We start from the raw sequence: 25,119 nt of genomic DNA, 5'->3' as shown, positions 1-25,119 counted from the left end.
AGTCCACCAAAAGTTGCTAATGAACTTCGTGTCATAATCAAAAGTAATAGTCTTGGGGACCCTGTGTAACCGTACGACCTGCCTGAATAATAGATTAGCCACGTGTGTTGCATCGAGGGTCTTCTTGCATGGGATAAAGTGCTCCATCTTGGAGAAACGATCAACCACCACGAACACTAAATCCATGTCGTGTTGTGTTCATGGGAGACCGAGCACGAAGTCTATAGATAAATCCACCCAAGGACCATCAGGCACAAGTAACGGCGTGTAGAGGCCCGTATTCAACTGACTCTCCCGGTGGAAAGCTTCCATTTTTTCCACAAGATCACGAATTCATGGATTACCATCCACAGGATTTTGGTCCATACCTTCGTTGTTTGCCATCGATCCGAGGGAAATTTTCGCTTTGATACCAATTGATGCAAGGATGAATGTGATGAGGTCGAGCACTATCTCCCTCAAGAGGATAACTGTTCCGAATCCACGGAACTTCTCGGGACTCCTCACAGAAGCTTCACGAATCCACGAGAAAGAAAGCAAGCAACATTGAAAATAAATTCTATAAAATTTGAAATTGATTAATGAATGAAATAACGAGTTCACATCCCTTTCAATAGGGATACCAAGCAATGGGAGAGAAATCAGAAGCAAACTACAACTAAAACTCCTAGAATTTGCAACTTACTATTTATAGACGGTCATGATGTTTACTAGTGCGCAAGGTTTTCGGCCAAAAATAGTAAGTGTCCTATTTGGCCTCACCAAGTTGTTCTCCTAAATATTCTAAGCTCTTTTCATGTTGGGCGCAACTCCTAAAGCCTAATGGATAAAGAGTTATAATAAAACTAAAAATTACTATTTATAGTAAAAACGAAATTAAAACGGGGAAACGACCGTCGATCCGGGGGTATTTCTCAAATCCGGCTTGCATAACCCAACATAGTGGGGTTGGTTGGCTAAAATAGCTCGTTCTACCCCAAAATCATATATTTTACACCTGATAACTCATTCCGAATTGTGAGATACACCCAATCTAAGGTTTGACGGTCCAGATCACTTCTGTCATCGACCGGGCCTTTTCTGATCCATCTTGTCATGAAACTGTCCGCGACCCGCTCTACATCAGGTTCCCATAGACTCCTTCATGGATTTCTCTTAAGATGTACTCGATCTCGTCCGGTCTTAAGCAACTCAAGTAGGGTAATGAGAACCCTTTCTTATATAATACACTCCCTAGTATTGTGTACCGAGCAGATCGATACTTGACTTTTCGAGCTTTTAGTTTGTCTTCGAAAAACTTGCCCTGTTATAGTTAGCATATGATCAAGTCCATCTAGCTTGGTACATGATTGACATGGAGAGTTTCTTTCTGACCAGGCTAACCAATGGTCGGCTTAAGCAAGAACTTAATTGGGACGGTCCTAATGAGATTGGTGTTGATGGCTGAGGCTAATCTGACTAAGGAGTCTGCATTTACGTTCTTGGACCTCGGAACCTATATGATTTCATACGTTTCAAATTCCTCGAGTACCTCTTGAACCCTGCTTAGATAAGTGACCATCTTTTCAACTTTAGCTTGATATTCAGTGGTCACTTGGTTGACTACAAGTTGTTGTAGATTTTCATCTTTTTAGCTTCTATTGCTTGGTTTAATCTGAGACTGGGTAGGAGTGTTTCGTATTTGGCCTCATTGTTGGAGGCTCAGAATTAAACCATAGGGCGTATTAGATCTTAACTTAGTTAGACGAGGTCAGGATCATTCTTGCTTCACTTCCTTGAGCATTCGAGGACCCATCTATTTCGAGGGTCCATATCTGTGACACTGTGCTCCACTCGATTCCCCCTGTGGGTGGCTGATTGGTAGGGTAAGTAAATTGTACGATAAAGTCAGCGATGGGCCACCCTTTAATCGTTGTTCAAGGTCAATATATGATGTAAAACTCACCAAGCTCAATTTCCAACATGGCGAGTTGCCTTGAGTTTTTGTAATACCTGAGGGAGGGGCTAATTGGTCAAAATGACAATGGTGTGAGCCTGGAGTTAGGGCATGAGTTGTCGGGATGACCTAACAGGGCCAGGGCTAACTTCTCTATCTTGGGGTAGCGCGTCTCCATGTTGGTCATGGCTTTGTTCACGTAGTAGATAAGTTGCTGGACACTTCCATCTTCCCTAACTAAGTTGAAGTTTGTAAGACCCGTATCCTAGACCGTACCATTCCGTATGCCTCCACAATCCTCCCGGTCTAATTTCGGCTACCCACGATCTGTAATCGACATTTGTGCGTGACCCTGAGTCGCATCCTTTCGATCTGAGTCGGCTTGACCCAAGACTTGTACCAGAGCGACCGCGCCGTCGTCGCGATTCTGATGCTGCGTCTCACGCGCCGAAGCGATACTCGGGCCAGGAGCCGTGGGCCCACATTCAGTTCGCGGAAAACACCGCGCATTGTAATTTCCAAGAGAATCTCTACCCTAAACGTCACATCAATCCATTAATCAAGTCTAAGTACACAACCTTACCTAGCCATCCCTTTTTTCACCAACAAGGCATGGCACCCATTCCTTTTTCATGCAAAAGTCAACATGCACCATGTTCCCTCATCCCATCACCCTATCCATTACCACTCCTCTCTCTCTCATTCTCTCTCTCATTTCTCCAAGCAACTCCAACGTCTCAACCCCTCCATGAGAGAAAGCTTGGTGTGGCCCACCTTTCTACCATCCTATCCCACCCTCCATGATCGATCTCAACCGTTGAAGTCCATCCATTGGGGTTCTAGCATGCATTGGTGGAAGAAGGAAGGGAAGATCTAACTGTGGGTGATTCTTTCTCTCTCTCTCTCCCCCTCCTTCCTTTATTTTGAGGCCCACTCAATGAGTGTACATGATGTCCAGACCGTCTATCAAATGGATCCCATAACCATCCAAACCATGTGGGCCCTACCTTATGGTGATGGAAAACCACAAGTATCAGATTGATTCAAATCAGGTGGGCCACGTCCATGAGGGACCCACCTTGATTTTTATATTCAAGTCGTTCGTCCAGCATCCCTGGACGCTAGACGTGGATTAAGTAAAGTGAGAACAGACATTGGGTTTTTTTAGCTTTTTGATGGACCACTCATTCAGGCCCCGCCTTGATCTATGGGATTAATCCACACCGTCCATTCCATTCTCCAGCTCATTTTAGATGTTGAACCAAAAAATGAGGTTAATCCGAGTATCTGGTGGGCCATAGCGTAGAAAACTGTGGTTTACACCGTTGAAATCTACCCTGATGTTTCGATACATCAAAATATATCAAAAATTGGGCTCATTTAGACTGTCTCGAGCCATAAGATCGAATGGGTGGGGTGGATTCACCTGATGCGGACCCCACATAGTAAAAACATCTGAAAAATATTTTTTTAAAATAAAAATAAAATTTGCAAAGATCAAGCCGTAGCGCCTGCTGCTAACATCCTCAGCAGCGTCCTCTGCGCTGAGGACAGGCCAGGGACGTGGGTCCCACTTGTAGGCCCCACCGTGATATGTGTTGGGTATCAACACCATGCATTTGATGGATGCCCTTAGGGTAGTGGGCCACCCCCAAAAATCAGCCATATACACAACTCAGGTGGCCCACATCGCAGGAAACAGTGAGGATTGAACGTCTGTCATTGAAACCCGTTGGGTTCCACAGAAGTTTTGGATCAATTTGAAATTTCTTTCTCCTCTCCGTCAGGGTCTGTGTGACCTTATGAACAATTTGGATGGCAGGTAAACGTTATGGTGGGCCCCACGTGGGACCCACTGATGTATGTATGTATACCACACAGTCATCCATTTGGTAGGATTCCACCGTCATGTATGTGTTCCTGCCGCCCACTCAGCACGTGTGCTGCATCCATGCAGCGTGGGACTCACCTCTGGCATCCAAACCGTCCATCTAGACGGTGGGCTAGTAGGCCACACCTGATGAAAGTGTTTCATCCAACCGTTCATGTGGGGCTGCCTTGATTTGGTGCATTGCACCTGCACCGTCCATTGGCTGGACAAGAGCCTACAATGATGTATGTATTGTAACTCCACACGTCCAGCGGCTGCACGTGTGATGTATGTGTTGTAATTCCACACGTCCAACAGCTGCACGTGTAGGGCCTACCTTTGATGTATGTAATCAGCACCATCTATCTGTTTCATCTAGGCCATCCAGCGGGCCTGGATGATGTGAAAACACAAATATCAGCTTGATCAATACGTGGGGCCCACCTTAAAGGTGTGTTGTACTCAGCACGTGAGACCCACTGCTATAGAAGCAGATTGGCTGGTGTACCTACTGCATTGATGCTAGCAGATTGCATGGGTCTCATCCAAACCATACATTCATGGCCCACCTTGATGTGTTGATGCCACCAAGTTATGTGGGCCACACTATATTGTATTTGCACCATCCACACCGCCCAAATGATCTAGACGGTGCTGGAGTGATTGGATGGTGTTGTGGGTGCAGGCCACCATGAGGTATGTATTTCATCAGTCCATCCATTTGGCCTGACGATTGGGTGTACCCCCCCTTAATATATGTGTGTGTGTGTGTGTGTTATTCATGCCGTCCATCTGATGTGGGCCACACCCACGTGGACACCACCATGTTTTATGTATTTCATCCACACCATCCAGACATGTCTGGACGGTGCTAGACAATAGTTGGACGGTGCTGATATACCTGGACAATGTTTGGACAGTGCTGATCATCATTAGTGGGCCATGTGCCCCATGAAATTATAGTATGCAGCGATACACATGTTGCACCCGCAACTATTGAAATGATTTTAGATGTAATTCCAAGCTCCCATCTGTGAGGCCCACCTCGATATATTTGTAGCCCATCTATAAGGCCCATTAGTGTGGCCCACTGATGCAGCCCACTTGATGTGTATGAGGCCCATGTGCAGAGCTCACCTATGATGCATATTAGGCCCGTGTGTAAGGCCCACCTATTGTGTATTTGAAGCCCATGTGTTGTGGCCCATTGTGATGTATTTTCAGCCCATTTGGCAAGGCCTGATGTGATGTATTTCTGAACCATTTAGTAAGGCCTAATGTGATGTATTTTCAGCCCATGTGAGGTGGCCCATTGTGATGTATTTGAGGGTCATGTACAAGGCCCACTTGTTATGTATTTGTGGTCATTTGGTAAGGCCCATTGTGATATATTTTCGGCCCATATGATGAGTGGCCCGACTCGATGTATACAGGGCTCATTGTGATCTGTATTAGGCCCATGATGAGTGGCCCACTTGATGTATTCAAGGCCCAGATACGTGGCCTATTTGATGTATATGAGACCCATGTGTAGGACCCGCATGCTGTATATTTACGCCCCATGTGCAGGGCCCACCTGTCGTGTATATGAGACCTATTAATGCGGTCCACTTGATGTATATGAGGCCCATTGATGCGGCCCACTCGTTGTATTTGAGGCACATGGGTTGCAGCCCATTATGATGTGTATTAGGCCCTTGGGTTGTGGCCCGTGCGATGTATTTGAGGCCCATGTGCAGGGCCCACTTGTTGTATATATAATTTTTGTATGAGACCCACTGCGATGTATTTAGGCCTTTGTGCGAGACCATGGGCCCACTATACGTTTGGCCCTATGTGGGCCAATCCCTGGGAGCAATGTTGGTTGAATGTCCACATCGATAGGTAGTGATGGTTAAATGTCCACATTATGACCCTCCCTTAGCCCTTGTTAGGCCATTCTTAGCAATGTCGATTGCTGATTGGCGATCGAGGCCGATTATCATGACCGATTGCTGATTTCGATTATTGTGGCCGATTGCCGATTTCGATTGTTGAGGCTGATTGTCGAGGCCTAATGTGATGTATATATAGCCCGTATTAGAGGCCTATTGTGATGAACATTCAACCCATGTTTGAGGCTCAAGGTGATGTATATGTGGCCTGTATTTGATGCCTGTTGTGATGTGTATTCAACACTTGAGTGAGGCCATGGTGTTGTATATTTGGCCCTTGTGTGAGGCCATGGGTCCACTATATATTAGGCTTCATGTGGGTCATTCCTTGGGGGCAATGATGGTTAAATGTTCACATTGTCGAGGTCGATTGTCGATGCCGGTTACTGATATCGATTATGAGTATGTGACAGCATAACATCATGATACATGCCCATACGCATCATCTGCATGTTTGTTATGAGATGTGGTTGACCATTGCATATGACATTGGGCAGGTTGTTATGAGACTCCCAGATAGGTGGAGGTTATCTCACATGAGTGCATGGTATGCACAGGATTGATGTATAATTGGATTGTATGACTCATGCATCTTGCATTATGATTATTGTACGCCTTAGCAATATCAGGGTCGTACCCTCCACAGGCATATCATGGATGGCCAGATGGGACACCAAAAATCTGTTACTAGCATCGGGCTGCCATAGATGGCCTTGGGTGAAAATTCCTAAACCTTCTTGATACCAGAGGACGCCCCAATGTCAAGACCGAGTGAATACATCAACGCCCGAGTGCCGAATACCAAGAGGCCATGTCTCCCACTGTGTCGTGGTCGGTTTGGAGGGGGTGTGGCTTTACCCGCCCGAGCGTAGGAGGCAATACTAGGCTGAGTTTGACCAGCTCATGAATAGGTCCACTATCAACGTGCCGGATAGGTATTGGCAGACTATTAGCCAAGTGGATAGTGAGGTTTCTTACGCTCACTTGGACTATGCCACTGGAAGAGGGGCAGTACCATTTGGAGTGTACAAAACTCCAGTGATAATCCCAGAGAGGAACCGTACTGATATGTGGACCTATTGAGCAGGAGTTGCATACTCATTCATTCATTCATTCACTATCCACTCGGGCTGGTGGTGCACAACTAATTATTGTGTACCTTCGTATGGTCAGGATTTTGGTTGGGTGCGCGACTAACCTGAGATTAGGAGTCTACGACATTGAGTCTGACTATCTAAATTTAGATATAGGACTGGTTTGGATAGAAGTCCCTTGTAATGGACCCCATAGCCTGTGATATTACTTACTATCATCCCGACTTCACACTCCAGCATGGTCATTCCATTCGCACCGCATATTGCATTACATTCGTGGCATTTGACATTTTGGGTTACCTGTGTTTCTGCATTTATATGGTTTAGATAAGGCATCTGATATTTGACTCTTTATGACTCCTCATTTGTATAGTTGATTTGTATCACGTATTCTAATATTGTTCCTCATTTGTATAGTTGATCTGTATTGCGTATTCTGATATTGTTTGACTCATGGACTTGTCAATATTTTCGCTTACTCTGATAACGTATGATTCATGACCTAGCGCCTATTTCGACATTGTATGATTATGACATTGCGTTGAATACTTGACACGTACCTTCTGCACACACTTACACCACCCTCTAAGCTTTCTATAGCTTATGAATGATAGATGCGTGCAGGTGATGTTAGGTTGCAGCAGTGTTAAGCATGGAGCGTGCAGCTGTCTTCTGGAGCCTTGATTTTTATGTATTTCCCTTTCAACATTATATTCAAAATTTATATTAGTAGATATATGATTATGATGTTGCTTTTGTGATTTGGGTAAACTTGTGGTTATGCTTCTTACGAGATAAATGTACATTAAAAAAAATCCTCCTTGTAGGATCCCATGATCGAAATCTGGCGTCTGGACGCTAAGAGCTGAGAATGGGGTACTATGGAAGCTGTCGGCACCGAATTCGACGATCGGGATTCCTGTGAATCCAATTTTCAAGTTTAGGGTGTGACAAAGTTGACTACTATTGGCGAAACAACTAGATATAACAGTAGCTCTTCCCTTTGCGTGGGCTTTGAGAGCAGTGGAGGGGAACCCAGGTAAGCCTTGAGTTGCTAGAATGCCCATTCACATTCCTCTATCCAGATCAGCTAGCTTTTACTCGTCTTTAGCTACTTGAAGAAGGGTAAGCATTTTTTGGTGGCTCGAGATGCAAATCTATTCAGCGTTGCCACTCTGCCCATAAGGCATTGAATTTCTTTCATTGAGTTGGGCAAGCTCATTTATATGAGAGCTCGGATTTTTTCAGGATTATCCTCGATCCGTCACTGATGGACCATGAAACCTAGGAGCTTGCCTGAGCTGACGCCGAAGGTGCATTTGCTTGGGTTGAGTTTCATCTGGTTTCTTCTCAGGATGCTGAACATCTCTCTTAGGTTCACCACGTGGTCTTTGGCCACAGTGCTCTTGACAACTATGTTGTCGACATAGACTTACATGGTTTTCCTAATCTGTTTGGTGAACATTTTGCTCACCCTTGGTATGTTGCTTTGGCATTTTTCAACTCAAAAGGCATTACTTAGTAATAGTACAACCCCCTATATGTAAAGAAGGCAATCTTCTACTTGTCATGTTCATGTATACCAAGTCCATAAAGCTAAGGAGTGCATACCGGACAGTGGCATCTACTAACTGGTCGATCCTCGATAGTGGAAAACTATCTTTTGAATAAGCCTTATTCAGGTCAATGTAATCCATACAGACTCGTCATTTTCTACTGGCCTTTTTCACTAGTACTGCATTGGCCAACTAGTCGGAGTAGTGTACTTCCTTAATGAATTTGGCCTCGAGGAGCTTACTGACCTCCTCGTTAATTCTCGAATATCTTTTTGTGGTGAATGCTCACCTTTTTGTCGAACGGGCTTATGGTCGGGGTCTACATTCAGGCGATGAACTGCTGCTCTTGGGTTTATTTTGGGCATATCCTGGTGGGACCACGTAAATACATTGTGCGTGTTCTCTCAGCAGGTTTTTTACCTCTTCTTAGAGTTGACGTTCAAGTAACGATCCCACCTAAACTATCCGGGATGGGTCAACTTTGGAGAGCTGCACCAAGACGACGTCTTCTACAGGCATTCCTCTCTCGGTGTTTCCTCTCTAGGATTGAGGGAGGCAACCTATATTGTTTGTTATTGCCATGCCCTTCCTTGGAGAGTTGTCGAATAACACTATCGGGGCTCATGTTGGTCACCTCGAACTTTATCGACCCCATGGTCAGTCAGAATTTTCATGGCAAGGTGGTAGATAGAGACTACGACTGCATGGTATTTAAGGACAGTCTATCTAAAATTACATTATATACTGAGGGGCAATCCACGACGAGAAAATCCACCATAGTGGTGATCTAGTTGGAACCTTCTTTCGTTGTAACTACTAGAAGAATGCTTCCTTCCGAGGTCATATTCTATTCTATGAAGCCGAGTAAAGGGGTCCACACAGCTCATGTCTCAATCTCGTGACCGCCATCTTGTCGAAAGTGGCTATGAATAGAATATCTACCGAGCTACTGTATCGACCAACATTCGATGCACTTTATGGTTGGCGTTGGTCATAGTGATAACAAGTGTGTCATTATGGGGGTGTTAAATCCCCCGAGCATCTTCTTCTGTAAAGGAGATCGGACACGAGTCTATTCTGGGCTTTTTCTCAGGTTGGCCAGTGAGGTTTACTTGATGGCTTTCAACAGTGATTCCCATGCTCTGTGCATGGGCTCAATGTGCTCTGTTAGAGTCACCACCCCTAGTGAGGCCACCAAAGATCGTTCGTATTTCCCTAACTAGTTTGTCGTCGTTGTATTCCTCGCACTGCTCCTTCTGGGTAGCTGGTCAATCTTCTTTGCATTTGGCAACAAATTTGCACATATATCCCCTCTGAATGAGGGATTCAATTTCTTCCTTGAGATCAAAGCATTCAACTGTGTTGTGGCCGTGGTCCTGATGGAAGTGACAATATTTATTTTTATCCATTTTTTTAAGGATTGGCCCTCAATTTTTTGCTACCTCATGATTCTTTTTTCTTTAACCTCCATAAGCACCTATTTTAGTGTGGTGTTCAATGGAGTGTATCAGCGGAACCGACTTTCTGGGACTCGATTGGCTCAGGGAGCATTGCTTCGGTCGTTGTCTCTTCTCCTTTTGGAGCTCATGCTGAATCCCTCCTTGTTTTCCTTCCTCTTCTTCTCTCTCATTAAGCCACCTTCACCTTAGGCATCCTTGTGGGTACCAAATAATTCCTTGGCATTAGAATATTTCTGAGCTCGATTAAGGAGGTTGATGAAAGTAGTTGGAGGATTTTTTCTGAGCGAAAATAGGAACTTTCCTCACCCGATTCCATCCATCATTATTGTGAGAGCCACTTGGTCGGAGTAGCCATATACCTGGACAGCCTTGACATTGAACTGGATGATATAATCTTTTAATAGCTCATTCTCCTTTTGGGTTACTGTGAGGAGGTGAGTTATTGGCTTCCTTATATCTTTACCTCCGATGAATTGGGTAGCAAAAGCCCTATTAAGCTGGGCGAATGAGCCAATAGATTTTGGCTTTAGGTTTTTATACCACTTCTAAGTCGCCCCAGTCATCGTCAGGGAGAACACCTTGCACATCACGAGTCTGGAAGCATCATGAAGTTCCATCTATGCCATGAATGATTCCAAGTGCTCCGCCAGGTCTCCTAAACCCGAGTAAGGTGATATCTGAGGCATTCGAAACCTAAGCATCAAATGGGCTTACATAATGTCATATGTAAATGGTAGTTCGGTCTATTCGAGGAGGGCATTCACAGATGTCGGGGCCTTCGCTCGGTAAGCCTGTTGTATATTACAAAGCTGGTCCCAGATTTCTCTAATTTTCACCCTCTTGGAGACTTCATTTTTAGCTATAGTATCCAGAGCCTTTCTCCGGGCTTGCCGCCTTTTGGTCTAGGGTGTGACGCATATATGATTCGACAACTTGGTGGTTTTCGGGGTTTGCATTGGGGCAAGGGTGGTACCCCTAGGTTGGGCATTCCCCTGGTGCAATTTAGGGTGTGATGGAATTGTGTAGGACTATTTGGTTGGTTGGGGATTCATGTTGATTCTCTAGTAACCTCATGATATAGTCTACGTTGCCAGTCAAGGGCCCTACCTGGTTTTTTATGGAGATGAGCCTGTTACCTCAATTTCAAGATTTCTGCCCTACTGCCTGCGAAGGTAGTTGGAATTGGAGCAGTGATTGTGAGACTTGGGCCTCATCTGGCTGGGCTCGATTGTCAGACTCGGCTATACCTAGAGCCTTCCCTTTTCTTTAATCCATCAAGAGGGGGACTGGTGGTGGTTTAGTGATGGTGAGAACTTGACTTCGTTGTCATTTTCCACAGACAACGCCAATTTATTATCACCAGAATTTGGTCGAACGGATGTGATCAATCACGGAGGTGCACCCACTAATGGACTTGTAAAAAGAAAACGGGAGAAATAGACAATGGGCGGAGGGTGGGGGAGAGCCGATAATGGTCGTGGACCCTCTGATGCCTAAGTTTGACTAGTAGGCTTAGATAAAAGGCTTGGGCTTGGGTTTGTTTCTCTTACCTCTCTTTAATTACAATCGTTATACTTATAGGATCCTTGTGCAGTTGCGAGCCTTGCATATCTCTATGAGATACGTTGGATACGCTGGATAGTCCGTAGTTGGATGGGAATCCACTCCTAAAGATATCGTTGAGCCTGCCTTGGTCGCCGTGATCTTCGGGTATAATCACTCTGAATCTCTTCCTTTTTGGTTCAAGGCGGGATTTTTTTCTAGATTTTCCGTCTCACCTCTGGCCATGGTCGACTTGATGAGCTCGGGAGGTCGGGGAGCTCCTGGACCGAGCTTCTTGCCTTAAGGGATTTGTGGCTACATTTTAGAAGAGCTCAGCGAGATGACTCTCCTTCTACCGAGCTCTGCCCTTAGGTAGCTCATCTAGGTCAGATCAAGACTTATCTCTTGATTATCACTTGCTTCATCTTTCGAACTATGCACTCTGTCCGACTATCACTCTTCTCTTATGTTGGTTGCATTTTCCATATGGTAGACCAATTCTGTTTTACCCACAATAGTCTCTATTCCGATGGCCTTATATGTTGTGTTATTCTCCATTAGAACACTTCCACATCATAAGACTTGTAGGAATTGAACCAAGTCCTATCCGGACACATGTGATATAAATATTCTGAATCAAGAATCTATGTGCCTAAGAGATAGCCCGTACCTGAGGAGACCGAGAGGATGTCTCTTTTTAGGCTCTCTTCCGCTACACTGGTTTATTCACCAGTGTTCCATTTTTCTTTTCTTTCTAGGTCATCCTTCCATTTTTGGCAGTCTCTTTTGGAGTGTCCTTAATATCGTAATAGAACATCCCTCATTTGCCTTCGATTTTGATATAGACTTTTTTCTTATCAAACTAAGATTGCTTCATGAATTGCCCGCATCTCTGACCCCCTTTTGCGACTAGCCCTTCCGCCTGAGAGTCATCATCACTCAAATTCTTCCTTATCTCGTTGGAAATGAGTGCCATAATAATTTATTTAAGTTACACTTTATTTTTCTCATACAACATACTAGTGACGAGATGGTCGTATGACATGGGAAGCGATGCTAGAAGTAGCACCGCTTTTTCTTCTTCCTTGGCCGTCTTTCTAAGCCTTACCAACTCGCTATATAATTTTGTAAAAAACAAATTCATGTGCTCCAGGAAATCAGATCATTTCTTCAATTTCAAGCCGAAAAGATATGTTTTCACAAACAACTTATTTGTGAGGGACTTCGGCACATACAGGTCTTCTAATATTTTCCACATCTCTAGGGGAAATTCTTCATCTAGGACATTGTACATAACCTCATCTAATAGGCATAAAGGGATAGTGCTCATAGCTTTCTCTCCAAGATTGCTCTAGTCATCATTCGACATCTTCTTCGATTTTGCTTCCAACAAAGCCTTGCTCCACTCTTGTAAAAATAGAATATCCTTGACCTTCTATTTATATAAGTTAAAATTGTTATTCCTATCAAATTTCTGTATATTCAATTTTAGTTTTAACATCTGTCCTGAATCTCAAATGTCCAACCTAACTCTCTAATATCACTTTATTGTGAGTGAACCGGCTCCTTATCACACTGCAATGATGTAACAAACCTAGATCAAACTCTAGGTGTTAGATATTCGGATCTAACACCACTATCAATCCATGCACTCTGAGGAAGCATGATAAATGAAGATAAAACAATATAATAGAAAAGATAACCAAAGCCAAAAGCAATCAATCCATAAACATATGATATTTTACATGGAAAAACCCTTTTTGAAAAAATCATTACGAAAAGTGACAAAGAATCACTATGATCAAAACTTTTGAGTTGTACTAACCCACCTTTTTCGATTACAAATTTACCCGATCTCCTATTACGATGCACACCCTTAGGAAACCCTAGATCCCTTGAGAAAAATCATTTCCTAAGCCTTACAAGTATAGAAAACCCTTTTGCTTAGTAAATCCTTGCTCCTTAAGAGAAAACAACTGTATTATCTAAGCCCTAAGCTTAAAAGGGAATTAAATACCTGTTTTGCGCAAAATCGTGTAAATTCGACGGTTGCACATCGGTCAATCGAGCTTTCAGCAAAGAGTCTCAATCAACCGGGAAACTCACAGTAAGGTTCGGTCGATCGAATTGACACTGTAGCTAGAATGCAGGACATCCTGCACAACAAATAAAACGCTTGAGGTCCACGCCAAATATAATCTATCTTATTTGCATTTATCTAAGCATAACTTAGTGTAGCCGTAGTTCTAGCATAAATCACTATTGTTTAGTGCCACTGCTATATTATCATAGGAATATCATAACCATATCCACAACCTTCCATTGTTGAATACCAATTAATTGAGTTCTTACTTAGAAGATTAAATACTCTGGTCACATCCTGCTTGTTATTTGCCTAGATCGTCTATTTATACGGATGAATTATGTATTTATCTCTTTTATTTTTTTTAGTTGTTTTTACTTTGTCAATTGTAATGAGCATCAATCGACATTGTTTTAGATTTCTTTCGTTTACTTGTTCATTTTCATTCTTTTAAGAAATATATTAACGATAATTATTTGTGAAAGAAAAGTTCTTAATATAAGGTAAAAAGAATCCATCAGAAAACACTAATCTCTACCTTTTGCAAATAGCCTAATCACTGTTACAACTGGTAGATGAGAGGGCGTTTGAATTTTTGAATCTGGTCTTAATCGATCCATCTAAGCGCAGGGGCATCAACATTTAATTAAACATTGAGTCGAGCATGACTCTAGTAGTGTAGCATTCCGAATTTTCACGACCAGAGTTATACTTGTGTCCAAGAAAATTGGGTATTAATAATGTATAAATTGGATGCTTTAAAAATCGCACTTTATCTATCTATATATATATATATATATATTTCACATCCAGATACATTTATAAAGGTAACATTCACGAGAATAAAATCGATTATATTGATTATTTCATTAGAGTAAAAGAATTCAGTAAATAATCAAATCCCTTCTCAATGGGAGCTTATTGCATTTATCGAGTTTGCAACAGAAGTATAAAATTAAATCATAAAAATATCTTCTTATTCTTTCAGTATAATCTTCCATAGGGAGATAGTCCTCTGCGTCTTCAATCTGTACATCACCCGCATTATCTGTACGGTTGGAGAGGGTCAACGCCCTACTCATAGTGATGGTCATCTTTTAAAATTAACAATAATTCAAGAGATTCATGATAGCAATGTAAGAATTCTAATGTGTCTTATACTCCACAACTACGAGTGATATCAGTATACACAACCAACGTATATATGTATGCATGCCTAACATAGTGTGTGTGGATCATCATACATAGTGATCATCACAATGTGGAATACAATTTATAAGAAACCCGACTCGACCCGCATCCCATAACTATAGATATTCGCCGGCACATCCAATGCTACTGTGGATTTACATGAATACCTCGAGGCAGCACAACATATGAGTCAGATGAATTATGTGACACGATTTATTCATGGAACAACTATTTGCAACATCTAATCTCGAAAGTGATGTAACACGCATTGCGAATCACTTACATCGATTTGTGCACCATTACCCAAACCCATAGAATTACGGGTCGACCAAGAAGGTCTCTACCCAGAGCACATTACGTCCATGATATAATAATTGAATCACTAGTTATGATACCTTCAACACATCACATGCATTAAGGAGAATGTAAACTGAATCATGGGAGTTTTGAAAATCTAGGGTACTTGCTCAAGCCATAAAAGTAGAAAGCGCAAGGCTAACAAAATAAGAAGGAGAGTAGCAATGGCTAACTCAACACAGAGGAGAATAGCAATGGCCAACTCAATAAGGAGAAGAGTAGCAATGGCCAACTCAACAAAGAGGAGTGTGACAATGGCCAACTCAATAAAGAGGAGAGTAGTAAGGGCTAACTCAACAAATCGGTAAAGGCAAGGGCAAGGCTTGTATCCATTACCCCACATAAATAAAGATACTCATAATTAAGCTCAGGCCTTAACCATCATTCCCAAAGGGTAAATGATCATTGGTGGTAAATAGAAAAATTGTAAAAGGGGAGAATCATAATAGCATGATAACAGGGCATATAAAAGACAGAATAAAATATATCGACTTAAATCAAGGTAAGCTTAAAGAAGTCCCTCACCTCCAGTATTGTTTCTTCCTCGAGTGTGGGCATGTGCCGCAGGCTTTGAATTCTAACCTAGTGTTTAACAATTTGAGTGGTTAGTTTTTCTGCATAATCTTTCCTTCTTAGTTACGATCAAGTGCTATGATTTGTCTTGAGTTCTTGGGTTAGGATGTGTCTTACCAATATGGCTATTTAGGTATGAACTTAAAAAGATAGAGGAGTTCTTCGGTTAGTGTTTAACCCTAATCGCCCCGTCTCAAATCCATAACCAGGTTTTCTGGTTGAGTCAACTTGTTTCGACTTGATCTTGAACATCTTAGATCAATTTGTTGAGAAGGAGGAAAAAGAAGTCTAGCAGGGAGAAAAGGACTGGGTGTAAGGCCTACCTCAGGTCTAGCTTGACTTGGCGACTCAGCGAGTTGCTAGTCCATATGGAACTCGGCCTCCTGGCTTCTTCTTCTCCTCCCACTGTCAGATCTCTCTCTCTCTCTCTCTCTCTCTCTCTCTCTCTCTACTATGTGCGTCTCTTAGAGGGAGGGCTGGGTCTTTATAAGACCCCCTGTGTTTCCAGGCATTTCTTGCATAGGGAAAACACTGGGTGCGCGCAAAGTCGAACGGGCTTCTTTGCACAATGTGTAAGGTGGGGCGGTGTCAATCAGATAGTGGAATTTCTTCCTCCGTTCTTACCTAGGACGTTGAGACGTTCGGAAGGGCCATCAGATGGGTGGTTACAATCTTGATCTTGGATGCTAGAATGTCCAGTGATTTATCGAAGAAAGAGGCCCTGTTTTAATGGTGGATCTGTCCCCAGGCCATCTTCCCTCGAAACAATCCTTCTAGACGGTCTGGGATTGCTGTTTGACACTCTCTGACCCACAAAATCTGTGGCCCGGACGATCTTGCAAAGTGGTTTACACGGACGTTGCTTCCGTGTGTTGTAGTTCGCCTCCATGAAAAACAAAGGAACAAGTATTCTCCCCTCCTATCCTTCCTTTTCGGTAGTCTTAGGAGGGATCAAAATCACCTTTTCCGTGGTTTGGACGGCTTAGATTGAAGCTAGGTTCTAGGATTCGGTCATCCTGCGTGCGGAAGTCTGTCCATTTTTTCTGCTAGATGCGTTTGCGAAGGGAGTCCCGGTTTTCTGGGAGTGCGGAGGTCTTTCCTTTTCTTTCGGTCATTGTGGAGGGAGTCGGTTTTCCCTTAGGTGTGGATTGAATGGTCCAGATCGGAGAAGGTAAATACGTGCAAGGAACGAAAGTCTCCCACCTTCGTCAATCGGTTTGGTGCGGAATTTTGTTGGCCCGAAATGGTGAGCACGTCCCTGATCTTCCTTGGGCGTGATCTGTGGGATTTTGGTCGGGGTGGAAGTTGTGTCGGATGAACGGTTTAGATCTTTTGAGGGGGCTGCTGATGGTGGGCTACATCGGTTTCAAATGGATGCTATCCGTTCCTCAAAAGTGGGCGGGAGTATTTCTGTTTGAAAGAAGTCGGGTCAAAGGAGGTTTGATCGTCCTTCAATTTTAGTGTTGTGTGGGTGTGCACCTTCTGTGTGCACCTACTCGATGTGGGGTCCACGTGCGGTTTAGGGTAATCTAATCCGTTCATTTGTTTTGTCAGATCATATCAGGGCCCATCCCAAAGTATGACGCAGATACAAGTCTTAGGTTGGCCATATCAAATGAATATTTGTTTTAACCATTGATCTTGCTGATCCAAGGGCCTAAATTTGACATGTATGGTTAATTTATGATAATTAGACCTGAAATACAATTTCGCATGACACCGATTAGGAGAATCATGTGATTTGGGATTCAAAGATAGGTTAATGGCAATTTTGTAATTATTGCTGATCTAAGGGTTTTGTGGAACCTAGTGGTCCTACATGGTTACATGCACATTCCTAAACAGTTTTTACAAAAAGACTTACATTTAAATTACTATGGATAGAGAATTATTCACCACTTTAATTAAGGGATGGTATATATGTGGAACCACATGATGAATAGTCTTGTCTTAAAATCAACGGTTAGATGACTTGATCTATGAATGAAGATCATTTTTACTAGTTCGATTCATGTTGGAGAGTGGGTATAAAGTTGGAATGGCTTAATTGGTATTTTATATATATATATATATATAATAAGTTAAATTTCACGATAATACTTAAGAACTTTTAATACTTGAGTTTTGAAAAGACCAACTACGTTACGTTAAGAGCAGGCCTGCCCTGCTCCTAACAGTATTTGGTAACTGAAATCAAGTGCTCGTACACCCGTACGGTCTCATGTTAACCGAAATAAGTGGGTGGGCCGTCTTGGGATCCGTGGCTGTTGTCTTAGCCCATAACGGCCTGGGCCTGGTCCATTGATAGCCCTAATAAAAGTTTCGTCTCCCGGAGCGAGCCAGCATTTGAATTTAGGTTGTGGTGAGGATGATGGACAGTGCGGATAGCAAGTGGAGCCCGGAAGTGGAAGATCTTGTGGATGCAGGCGACACTGATGGCGCCATCTCTCTCCTGGAATCTCTCATCTCGAAGTTCGAAACCCTAAATCCCTCTTCTCCTTCAGACGATCGGCGTCTGGCCTGTGCTCTCTCCGATCTCTCCAATCTCTACTCCACACGAGGCTTCTCCATCAAAGCCGACGAACTCCAAAACCGCGCTCTTGTCGTCAGGCTCCGATCTCAGCAGCAGCAGAGCCGCCCACTAGGGTTACTCTCTCTCTCTCTCTCTCTCTCTCTCTCTCTCTCTCTCTCTCCCCTCTTTCCTTTCCGTTTCATATTCTCTTCTCTTGGCCACCACAATGTCGGACTCCATTGATTGGAGCCGTTTGGCTTGTGCGGAATTCATATGGTTGTAAACATGCGATCACTGGCCCATAGTGGGGCCCACCTGTTTCCCGAGCGAGATTTATGGCGCTCCGGCCTCCATGATGGGCTGCCATTGACGAGTGGCTTGGGTAGATCATGAGGACTGATGTGTGACTTAACCGAATGTGTGAGGAAGAAGGATTGAATAAAAAAGATGAGAATTGAGAGAGATAAGAAAGTAGACAAGGAAGAAGGATTAAAAAAGAATTAAGGAAGAAGATGATAATTGAGAGAGATAAAGAGAGAAGGCAAGAAAGAAAGATTGTTGTTTTTTATCTGCCCGTTGAGATTACAATGCATTTGATAGGCCTGGATCTTCTTCTTCGGCCTATGGCTGTATGAACTAAAACAATAGACAAAATAAAGGTTCTCTTCGAGGGGAACCGTCCCTCCAGACACCTCTGTAAAGAGTTGATAGCAAAAGTCTTACCATTCCACTTCCTCCAGACATCTTTTTATACAGGAAAATTTTTGACAAAAAGAGCTAAAAACAGGGAGATAAACAAGCAACAGTTACGGTAACGTTCAACAACGTTACAAAAGACTTATTCAAATCCGAAAATTCCTCTCATAACAATCCTTCCCCCTTAAAAGTAACCTTGTCCTCAAGGTTAAAAGTGGGGAATCATTCCTTGACAGAAGTGAAAGTTTCCCAGGTCGCTTCTTCAAGTGGACAATTTCGCCATTGGATCAATAGTTCAGTAACAACTTTGTTATTCCCTTTTACCATGCGACGATTTAAAACCCATTCTGGTTTCTTGGTTAAGAAGTCTTCAAGTAGCAATGTAGGTGGGGTCGTCTGTAAAGGAACAGCCAGTCATATTCTTCGTTTAAGCTGAGACACATGAAATACTGGGTGAATTTTAGAACCTTCAAGCAAGTCGAGTTTGTACGCAATTAGACCAATCCGCTGCAGAACTTGATAAGGGCCATAGTACTTTGACGATAGCTTCATAGAATGACGTTGAGCGACTGTGCTTTGACGATAGGGCTGTAGCTTAAGATAAACCCACTCTCCTTCCTTGAACTCACGATCGGTTCGACGAGCATCGACAAATTTCTTCATACGATTCTGAGCCTTAATGAGGTTATCTTTGAGAAGTTGAAGAATGACATCCTTTTGCTGTAACTTAGTATCCACAGCTTGCACTTTTGTAGTACTCGGTACATAGCTCAAGAGCGAGGGAGGAGGAACCCTGTAGACAGCCTCAAAAGGAGTCATCTTGATTGCCGAATGGATCGTCGTATTATAATACCATTCAGCCCAAGGGAGCCAGCGAGTCCATTCTTTGGGTTTGTGACTATAGAAACAACGTAAGTACCCCTCCAAGCATCGGTTCAGAACTTCCGATTGACCAATCGGTTTGGGGGTGGTATGCCGAGCTCATGCACAACTAGCTTCCTTGCAAACGAAACAACTCCCACCAAAATGCATTGGTGAAAACTGAGTCACGATCACTGACTAACGACTGTGGCATCCCATGGAGCTTAAAATACATCATCCACAAAAGCTTGTGCAACTGACGTAGCCGTGTAAGGATGACTAAGAGCTATGAAGTAATCGTATTTGGACAGACGATCTATTACCACAAGGATCATAGATTGTCCCTGCGAAAGAGGAAGACCCTCAATGAAGTCCATAGCAATATCTGTCTAAATACGCTTGGGAATTGGCAAGGGTTGGAGGAGACTTGCCGGGGAGGTATTCTCATATTTATTTCATTGGCATGTGTCACATTCTATGATGAACTCTTTTACTGCTCTTCTCATCCCTGGCCAATAAAATTGTTTCTTGATTCGTTGCCACGTCTTGTAAAATCCTACATGACTAGCAGTGGACGAAGCATGCAACTCGGTCATTAATTTGGCTCTTGATTGAGTAGAACCGACAAATAGTCGTCCTTTGTAAAACAAGAGCCCATTAAGCATATCATACCTTTTAGTATCTAGCTGGCCTGTGTTCCAAAGCTGAACGAGGTCATGGGTTACTGGATCACCATGGTAACCTTTCTTAATTTCATTCAACCAATCAGAGATAGGTGTGGACAAAGCTAGGATCTCTCCCACTTCATGCCTTCTAGATAAAGCATCGACTGCAATATTTTCCGCCCCCTTTTTGTACTCTACCTTGTAATCATATCCCATGAGTTTGACAAGCCATTTTTGTTGCGCTGGCATGGCAATCTGCTGCTCTAAGAGAAACTTTAAACTTTTGTAGTCAGTACGGATGATGAACCGTCGGCCAAGTAAGTATGGCCTCCATTTTTGGACTGCATAGACCAAGGTTAACATTTCCTTTTTGTCCGTGGATAATGCTAGACTTTTCCCTTGCAAGGCTTGGCTAATGAAATCAATTGGATGACCATCTTGCATTAAGACTGCACCAATCCCACCACCTGATGCATCACACTCCACTGTAAAGGGCTTTGAGAAATCAGGCAAAGCCAGCACAGGAGGATTTGTCATGGCCTTCTTAAGGTTTACGAAAGCTTGGTTATCTTGCTCATTCCAATGAAAGGAATCTTTTTAGAGGAGGGCTGTGAGTGGACCAGCGATTTTGATACAATCTCTGATAAACTTACAGTAATAGCCTGTCAAGCCCAAGAAGCCTCGTAAGGCTTTGAGTGAGTTGGGCTTGGGCCAATCTAACATGGCTTGAATTTTTTCTGGCTCCACAGCTACTCCAGCACCAGATATGATGTGCCCCAAATATTTAGCTTCCCGTTGACCAAACTTGCATTTGGACATTTTTGCATATAGTTGATGAGACCGCAGAAGGCCCAATACAATGGCCAAATGCTCTAAGTGTTCTTGCCATGTCTTGCTATAGACGAGAATATCTTCGAAGAACACTAGTATAAACTTTTGCAGGTAAGGACGAAAAATATCGTTCATGAGACTTTGGAATGTTGATGGCGCATTAGTGAGGCCGAATGACATCCCCATAAATTCGTAATGACCTTCGTGGGTTTTGAACGCTGTTTTGGGGACATCTCCTTCTGCCACTCGGATTTGATGGTACCTTGACCTCAAATCCAACTTTGAATAATAATAAGAGTCATAAAGCTCATCAATTAGCTCATTAATGACTGGTATGGGATATTTGTCCTTGATGGTCACTTGATTAAGGGCACGATAATTAATACATAATTGCCAGCTACCATCCGCCTTGCGTACCAAGAGCACTGGCGAGGAGTACGGGCTTGAACTGGGCCGAATTATTCCGCTTGCCAACATGTCTCGTACTATTTGCTTGATTTCATTTTTTTGATAATGCGGTTAGCGGTAAGGCCTCGCACTGACAGGTCGTGCCCCATTTTCCAATGGTATTCGATGGTTATGGGACCTAGGAGGTGGCAACCCCTGAGGTTCTTTGAAGACATCTTGATTGGTATTAAGTATAGACTTTAGCTCGGGTGCCGGGAGGGTAGGATCACATAAACCTTCCATGCTACAAAGACGTAGCACCATTCCCCACCCCACTTTCTTAGCTTTTTTTTTATTAAATGTAGATCTATCCACCAATTGGAGCGCAATTTGCATCATACCCTTGATGGTATATTCTTGTTTATCAATAGTGAACCACATCCACATATGTGAGAAATCCCACAAAGTTGGCCTAAGAGTTTGTAACCAATGTGCTCCTAAAACCACATCGCACCCACCTAAGGGAAGTATATAGCAATCAGTGGAGGTAATGAAGTCTTGCAATTGTAATGATAGACTTGTACACTTACCTTGGCTCATTAACTGATCACCATTGGCAACCATCACTTCAAATGCATCCCTGGCCGAAGCAGAAATTCCAACCTTCTTGATGGTAGTAGGGTCCACAAAATTGTGGGTGCTCCCAGAATCAATCAGCACAGTGACCGGATTTTGATATAAATAGCCACAAACACGCATGGTTTGAGGAGTGGGTGAGCCCGCTATTGCTTGAAGTGAAATTTCGGGTGGAGTGCTTGATTCATGGTCGATTTCAACCTTATCTGCATCTTTGGTGTCATCTTCAGGCATTGGTTCCCATGGCCCATCGATCAGGAAAAGCCTTTGGGTTTTGCAACGATGCCCGGGGTGAAATTTTTCATCACAATTGTAACAAAGCCCCTGATCTCAACGCACTTTTGCTTCAGCAGGAGTAAGCCGTTTGATGGGTGGTAATAGTGCCTTAGGCTCTCCTTCTTTGGCAGTCATGGAAGGGGTCCTACTAGAATCTGGTCGGCCCAAACGTCGTCTTGCAGCTACTTTTTCCTCCTGAAGTTGGGCCAAGGCTATGGCTTGCGTTAAGGTAGTAGGACGAAACATTTGGACATCCAAACGGATGTTGTCCTGCAGGCCACAAATGAAGCAACTAATGAGAAAAGCCTCAGTTAGATTGTCTGTCTGATTGGCCAGCCTTTCAAATTCAGTTTGGTACTCCCATAACGAAGAAGTTTGATGTAGCTTGGCAAGTGCTCCAGAGTGATCTTCATATTTGGTCTGCTCGAAACGATCATTCAATGCTGATAAGAACTCCCGCCAGGACATGTAAATTTGTAATATCTCATACCATTGATACCATTGTAAGGCGTCATCCTGCAAATGGAATGAGGTGATGGTTAATCGCTCCTCTATTGGCGTGTGATGATAGGCGAAGAATTGTTCTGCTCGGTAAATCCATCCAAATGGGTCACCTCCACTGAATGTCGGAAAATTAAGCTTTACTGTTCTGGATTAGATGGGTCCTGTGGACCCCAAATGGGATGAGCCATTAGTGTTGCCAAGTCCAACAGTCGTTTCCTTCCCCTTTTTAAGCGAACTAGCAATCTCCTCATAGCGGCCATCAAGAAGAGCGAGCCATTGCATGATATCTGAGAGCGCCTGTTGAACATTGATGTTTTCTGGGGCTTGAGAAGCTCGTGAATCAGCCATTTCATCTGGCTCTGATACCAAATTGATAGGCCTGGATCTTCTTCGTCGGCCTATGGCTATATGAACTAAAACGGTAGACGAAATAAAGGTTCTCTTCGAGGGGAACTGTCCCTCCCGACACCTCTGTAAAGAGTTTATAGCAAAAGTCTTACCATTCCACTTCTTCCAGACATCTTTGTATACAGGGAAATCTTTAACAAAAAGAGCTAAATATAAGGAGATAAACAAGCAACAGTTACGGTAACGTTCAACAACGTTACAAAAGACTTATTCAACCTAGACTTATTCAAATCCGAAAATTCCTCTCATAACAACATTCTCTTATGTAAGCACCACAACAATGCTAGAGATAACCTACAATTAAAAAACAATAATGATAGAGATAATCCACAATTAAAAGAAATAATTTAAAGCAAGAGATTTGAATTTGAAAATGGTCTGCCTTCTAGAATCTAAGAGATAGGGATCTCATCAAGGACTCTCCCTAAAGTTTTGTAGGGCCTGTTTAGATAGGAAGAATCGAAAATGTGGATATGGAAAATCTGGGTGGTATCCCATGGCAGGGTATCCAACTTTTGCATTGCTTATTTTTTCTTGTTGATTTCCATGGAAGTGTTGGAAGGCCGACCGTCAAATGGGTAGGGGAGTCTCTGGCGACTGAGGAAATGGAGATTTAGCAACTTTTCTTCACTAACATTGATTTCCACAAAATTTGAGGAAAATTGTAATAATGAGCGTTGATTTCCACACTTAAATTTTGGCTAAAAAACAGTGGGAGAAGTATATTTTTTCCCAAACAGGGAATTAAGGTCCTTTTGACTGAAGTTTTGCATCTTCCTGTGCACTGCCTGCCCTTTGCTGTTTCCTTTAGTTTCAGTTAGTATTAATTTAATTTAATACTTGATATTTTTCTTTTGGTTTTTATCCTATTGTGTGATTGAAGGGATCTGGATGCTTCAAAGAAGAAGGATTCAGTGGAAAATACGCTTTTGCCTGTTGAAGCTTCACCTTCTTCCGAGAATGATGGTACTCTTTGGTTTCTTCTTCTTCTTCTTCTTATTTTTATTTTTTCTTGATCGTAAGCAATTTTGGGTGAAATATATGCCAAAGGCAGCAAAAAGGAAAAATAAAAAAAGAAAAGAAAAGAAAAGGAAAGAAGGGCCGTACCGATGTTAACTAGGATATGAAAGAACTAGATGAAGGAATTTAAGTAATACTTGTCTACCTTATAAAGAGGATGACTTTTGCTTAGCCATAAATCCTTAAATAGTCATCATCCATGTTCATGGCTAACACATGTTTTTCTCATGGTATCAAACTGAAATGGGTAGTACCAAATCCGAGTTGACTCGGACAGGTTGTATTGGACTCATCTAAGTCTTAAAACCATGGGCTAAGCCCACATATATAAGTCTCCGTAATCAGAATTTTCCTCTGGAAGTTTGATGCAGCCATGATTGAGGGGCTGTTGATTGCACGGCAAAAGGCTGTGATTATGTGGAGGTCTGGATGGGACCTGACAACCATGGTTGTGTGATGGTGCGGACTGGTTGGACCCCACTATAGCTGGATGGTTATTATGGTTTTACAGTTTTCTTTTTTACTCTCTTGACTTGATTGGTTGGGAGTTCTCTCTTGGATTGTGATTGGTGGAGAGTTTAAGTTACTTTTGGGATGAGTAGGTTAGTTTTTGGGTTTCTTTTGGTCAAGTCCTCTCTCCCACGAACTAGTTAGTTTGTAGAGGCAGCTCCCCTATGTTATATGAAAAGTTATTGGGCATGTGATGTGGGTATGTTATTTTTGAATA

General features: G+C 42.9%; 1 protein-coding gene across 2 annotated transcripts in view; it reads left to right on the top strand.

The window, feature by feature from the left end:
• Positions 1–17,891: 17,891 nt before the first annotated feature.
• LOC131234430 (uncharacterized) overlaps positions 17,892–25,119 on the top strand; it is a 67,739-nt gene continuing 60,511 nt past the window's right edge. The window contains exons 1-2 of one of the 2 annotated variants that reach the window (XM_058231292.1): positions 17,892–18,242; positions 24,256–24,338. In XM_058231292.1, the coding sequence (XP_058087275.1) occupies positions 17,965–18,242; positions 24,256–24,338 (361 nt within the window). In that variant the 5' untranslated portion in view covers positions 17,892–17,964. The remainder of the gene's footprint in view (positions 18,243–24,255; positions 24,339–25,119) is intronic. The other variant, XM_058231293.1, reaches the window with a different exon arrangement.

This window comes from Magnolia sinica, chromosome 19 (genome assembly GCF_029962835.1).
Source record: "Magnolia sinica isolate HGM2019 chromosome 19, MsV1, whole genome shotgun sequence".
Lineage (NCBI taxonomy): Eukaryota > Viridiplantae > Streptophyta > Magnoliopsida > Magnoliales > Magnoliaceae > Magnolia > Magnolia sinica.
Note: the sequence above shows the minus strand (reverse complement) of the source record. Positions and strands in the feature narration are given on the sequence as shown.